The 4,913-nt window shown below is 55.1% G+C and overlaps 1 protein-coding gene across 1 annotated transcript in view; it reads left to right on the forward strand.

Annotated features, from left to right (window-relative positions):
* The window catches only part of FMNL2 (formin-like 2), a 76,180-nt gene that overhangs the window by 51,468 nt on the left and 19,799 nt on the right, over positions 1–4,913 (forward strand). The window contains 2 exon segments of the mRNA XM_009884027.1: positions 2,090–2,200; positions 3,487–3,636. Of these exon segments, the coding sequence (XP_009882329.1) occupies positions 2,090–2,200; positions 3,487–3,636 (261 nt within the window).

Here is a 4,913-nt window from a genome sequence, read left to right on the forward strand (position 1 = left end):
GGCGGTCCCGGCACTGCGGGAGCCTGCCGGTGGCACCGGGCTGTGCCCAGGGCGGCATCGCTCCGTTCCGCAGGACGAGAGAAAACGGGTGCCGGAGCCCAGGCTCCAGGGCGTAACATTAAAGCTCGAGTAATTCAAGGAGTTGCAATGACTGAATGTAAACAAAGAGCTATTCCTGCGGGACCTGGCTTTCACTCTGCCCTAAATGGAGAAGGCGAGAGCTGTCTGGGAAGCTGGAGCTGGAGGGGGCTGTGGTTAATTGCACGGATCAACAGGGAGGAAAGAGCACCAAAAAGGCAGAAGTATCTTAGAGGAGGTTCCTGCTGTTGTCACTGACTTGCTTCATTTTAAAAGCAACTTTCTTAGATTAGTTGTCTTTGACTTGATAAATTCCTTAGTTGTGTATGTAAGGAGCTGAGAAAGGAAATGAGAATTTGGCCCCAACGTCGCAAGAGCCAAAGCAAGTACAACAAAAGTGCTTTTGAAACAGGGGAATTTGGCTCGGGGTGGTAGGACGGGACAGCAGGGTTCAGCTGGCGCGGGCCGGTACCAGCACTAGGAGGAACCAGGGTGCGCCACAGGAACTGGAAAGAGTCCTGTAAAGACTCGAAACCTGAAGTTGGGTTTCCAGCTGCCTGGATCGGGTTGTTTGCGTAAGATACGGGTACACGCCAGAAGGTGAGGATGAGGCATCCTGGATGAATCTTTAGATCGTCTTCCTTTCTCTCTTCCTTGGAGTTATCCCTGCTTGCAGTCTCACGGCTTCGCATTAGCTAGGCTTAAAGTCATTTTGGAAACAGCTGGTCAGGGTCTACATGGGAAGATGTAACTGAGAGCTTTTGACTGTCCTTTGCTGTGTCCCTGTGGTCCCAGTTCCCCCAAAGCCAGGCAGTACTGGGCAGTTCAGCCAGGAAAGGTTTGATAGCAGCTCAGCGGCTTCTGGGAGCTCCAGCTAGAAGGAGCACCCCGGGGCATCCCACCCAGACCTGTAGTCAAAGGCCACCATGCAGCAGGTGCCTGCCCACAAGTGTATCCTCTGGAGCAGATCACCGAGAACTGGCCAATACCTGTAGCAAACTGGTGATGCAGAGAGTGGCCTTCACCTCTTTCTGCCCACGAAATGATGCAGAGACGTGGGGTCTCCTGGAGGCTTGTCTTGTGGTAAAATTAGGTTCCTTCGAATTTATCTTCTCAGGTTCACTCAAGAAGGCTGGGGAGTACCTCAGTAGATGCTGAGAAGGTGGTATCACCCCTGTCGTGGTGTTGCTAGCAGGATGGGGCTTTGCCCTTGGGAAACCCAGCAAGGACGAGGCAAACTTGCTCTTCAGGCAGCTCAGAAGGTGACAGACGTGGTCATCCGTGAGCTGAAGGAGGGTTGGGGTACTTGTGCAGAGCAGGATTTGGCTGTGCCCTACATTCAAGTAAAGGGGCAAACAACCATTTTGGGGTTTGTAGCTTAATTCCCGCTGCTCTGCGGGAGGTTTCCCCACTGCTCCTTCTGCCAGCGTGTTGCCGCTTCGCTCAACTTTTCCTTTCCTTCGCTGTGTTGGGATGTGTTTGGATGCCAACTCCTATGATCTGGTCCCTTGTTCAGTTACCAAACCACAGCTTTGGAAATAGGCTTTCTGCAAACAACAAAGTGCCTTTTGTGAAAGTCCCATTTCCTAAGCTAGGGGTTCCAGGCCCAAAATTAATCTCACTTTTATGGGCCCTTTCAGGAACAGCATTGTTTTCTTAAGAGCTTGTGTGCTTGTAGGATGTCTGGCCGTGCGAGCTGGCATGGAAAACCTTCACCGGCACGCAATAAAGGTAGACTCTGCAGACATGACTTAATTTCTGGAACCCGTGTTTGCCTTTATCACAGCAGACAAACGCCCCGTAAGCCCGAATCCAGCGCCGGCTTGGCAAAAAGCTGCAGAACAGCAGATCGCAGTTTCCCCTCGTAGTGACCGCGAGGAAATGTGGTCATTCGCTGTGCCTGACCCACGGGGTCCCGGCAGAGCCCGCTCCCACCCTGCGCCGGGGGCGTTCGGGGGGCAGCCGGGGCCGTGACGTCGCCTCCTCTCACGTGCAGCCCTTCTCCTTGCAGGTGGCCTGCATGCAGTTCATCAACATCGTTGTCCACTCGGTGGAGGACATGAACTTCAGAGTCCACCTGCAGTACGAATTTACAAAGCTCGGCCTGGATGAGTACCTGGACGTGAGTACCACCGGGGTCTCCATCTCCTCGCGGCGGGGGGCGGCTCTCCCGGCGGGGGCACAGGCTGGGCTTGGAGGGTCTTGTGGCCGTGGAGGCTCCGTGCCACGTCCCCCAGTGCCACTGCTGCCCAGCCAAGCCTTAAACCTCCTTAAACCCCCTCACCCGAGAGCTTTCGGGAGGGCAGAGCAGAGTTGTCCGTAGTCTCTGCTAAAAATGCAGTGCCTTGGCCGCCGACTGGGGCTGTGGGCTGGAGCCACTCCTGCAGAAGAAAAATCGGCTGCAACTAACTGCAATTACACACTGGGAGCTAAATTTGTAGCTTTGCCTTATAACAAAGGGAGGATGAACCGCAGCAGTCCTCGCCCGCGCCACGTCCCTGACCTCCGGCTGCGGGCCTCCTGCCGGCCCTGGCTCAGGTGCTGCCGGGGCCCCCTCCGTCTCCACGGGAAAAAAAACCCTCTTTTGAGCTTTCTCCTGACAGCCAGGCGTTTCCTGGCGTCCCGTGGGAAACGCTCTCTTTCAGAAGAAAGCTGCTTTTATATTTCCCCTTTTGTATTTTTCTCCCTGTCCCTGCCCCTGGGAGCGCACACATGAAAACGGGGCTCGTGTTGACGAGGCATTGATTTGTCCCCGCTGACTTCTGTAACCAGGAGAGAGGGTTTTTTGCTGTCTGCAAGAAGTATTTGTACGTGGCGATACTGAGCCGGGGGCTGTTTGGGGTCCCAGCGTGGCACAAACCCTGCAGTCCATCGGGAACAGGCAGAGCAGTTCAAAGCGTGCTCTGATGTTGTCTTTGGAGATAAAACACGTTCATTCTGAACACAGCAAACCCATCACGAGGTCAGAGGATCTTCAATGGGCCACGCGGCTGCTTCAAACCCAAACACAAGTGATGGCCTCACCTCTGCCTATTTGCCACTCAGCTGCTGGCCACCGCGGGCAGCAGCAGGGTTGGCCCCGCTGGCCGCCGGCCTCGCACCGTCCCAGGGCTGGGTGGTGGACTCAGAGCTTCCCCGGCCCAGCAGCAAGCTCAGAGGAAAGCAGTATTATCCTCTGGAGTAACAGAAGATAAGACGCTGCTTAGCTTGCTTTGAAACCTCTGGATGTTTGGTCTTAAAAAATGACTGTTTATCACTTATGACCTCAGCTAACGTTAAGATGTGAAGTGTTTTCCTGGGTGATGGAAGCGGCCTGAGCTTCCGCCGCTCTCCCCACTCCGTTTGTGGCCCTCCTCCTGCGCAGGGCTGCCGGTGCTGAGTGACACCTGTGTCTTCTTGGGTTTGCAGAAGCTGAAACACACGGAGAGCGACAAACTGCAGGTGCAAATTCAGGCTTACCTGGATAACGTTTTTGATGTGGGAGCTTTACTGGAGGATGCCGAAACCAAGAATGCAGCCCTGGAAAGAGTCGAAGAACTGGAAGAAAACATTTCCCATGTTAGTACCGCGCTTTGTCACCTCTGTCTCTGAAGCAGTTCAGAGCCCGCTCCGCGCGTGGGCTTTGCTACTGCCTGTTTTGGGAGGTGGAGGCACAGGCGCAGCGGGGCTACAGCTTTTGGGGTGAGGTTTGCTCAGAAAAAGCCTTAGGACTACTGTGTTTTGGGGGAATAATCAGATATTTGGCAAATGAAGGAATTCGGGAGATCTCAGGCAGGTAAACTGCCTGGGTGCTTTCAAGCTATATTTTGAGCCTCGTATTCTGCATGTTTTAATTAATAGGTGCTCCACTTGCTACCAAGATGTGTTCATAAGCTGTTTATTGACCCGATGAGAAAATCTCTTATTCTGTCATTTTATTTAGTCTCCTACCTGACACAAACCCCAGCTCGTTAGCAAGGATTGCCTTGTTAATTGGGGCTTGATGTGCCATTTCTGTGTACATCAGGGGACAGTTTTGCCCGCGCGACGCCGTGCCTGCCCGTCTGAGCGCTTGCATGGCCACGGCTGCAGCACTCATGCACCTCGATCGCGTCAGCTGGTTTATCCCCAAAAACCCACCGTGAGCTGGGAGGGGGTGACCCCGGTGCCGGGGACCCGGCTGAGCAGAGGGTGGTCTCCCCCGAGGCCCCGCTGCGGCAGGTTTGCAGCTTTGGAGCCTTCAGCTTCGGTTCGGTTGCGGTTCCAGGTGGAGTCACTTGGTGCCCAGAGCCTCTGCGCAGAGTTACCTTGTGAGCTGGGAAAGCTCATTTACATGGAAATTGCAAATTCCTCAGCAATGCAGTGCTGGTAAATAGAGCGGATAACTATCCCGTCCGTGTCCGGGAGGAGTGGCTGACACACCGGAAGGCTGTGCCGCCATTCAGTATGACCTGGACAGGCTGGAGAGTTGGGTGGAGAGGAACCATATGAAGTTCAGCAAGGGCAAGTGTAGGGCACTGCATCTGGGGAGGAATAACCCCATGCACCAGTACAGGTTGGGGGTGACCTGCTGGGGAGCAGCTCTGTGGAAAGGGACCAGGGAGTGCTGGGGGACAACAGGATGCCCACGAGCCAGCAATGTGCCCTGGCGGCCAAGAAGGCCAATGGCATCCTGGGGGGCATCAAGCAGAGTGTGGCCAGCAGGTGGAGGGAGGTCATCCTCCCCCTCTGCTCTGCCCTGGGGAGGCCACATCTGGAGCACTGTGTCCAGTTCGGGGCTCCCCGGGTCAAGAAGGACAGGGAACTGCTGGAGAGGGTCCAGCAAAGGGCTACGGAGATGCTGAGGGGACTGGAGC

Source organism: Charadrius vociferus, unplaced genomic scaffold (genome assembly GCF_000708025.1).
Source record: "Charadrius vociferus isolate BGI_N301 unplaced genomic scaffold, ASM70802v2 scaffold434, whole genome shotgun sequence".
Classification (NCBI taxonomy): Eukaryota; Metazoa; Chordata; class Aves; order Charadriiformes; family Charadriidae; genus Charadrius; species Charadrius vociferus.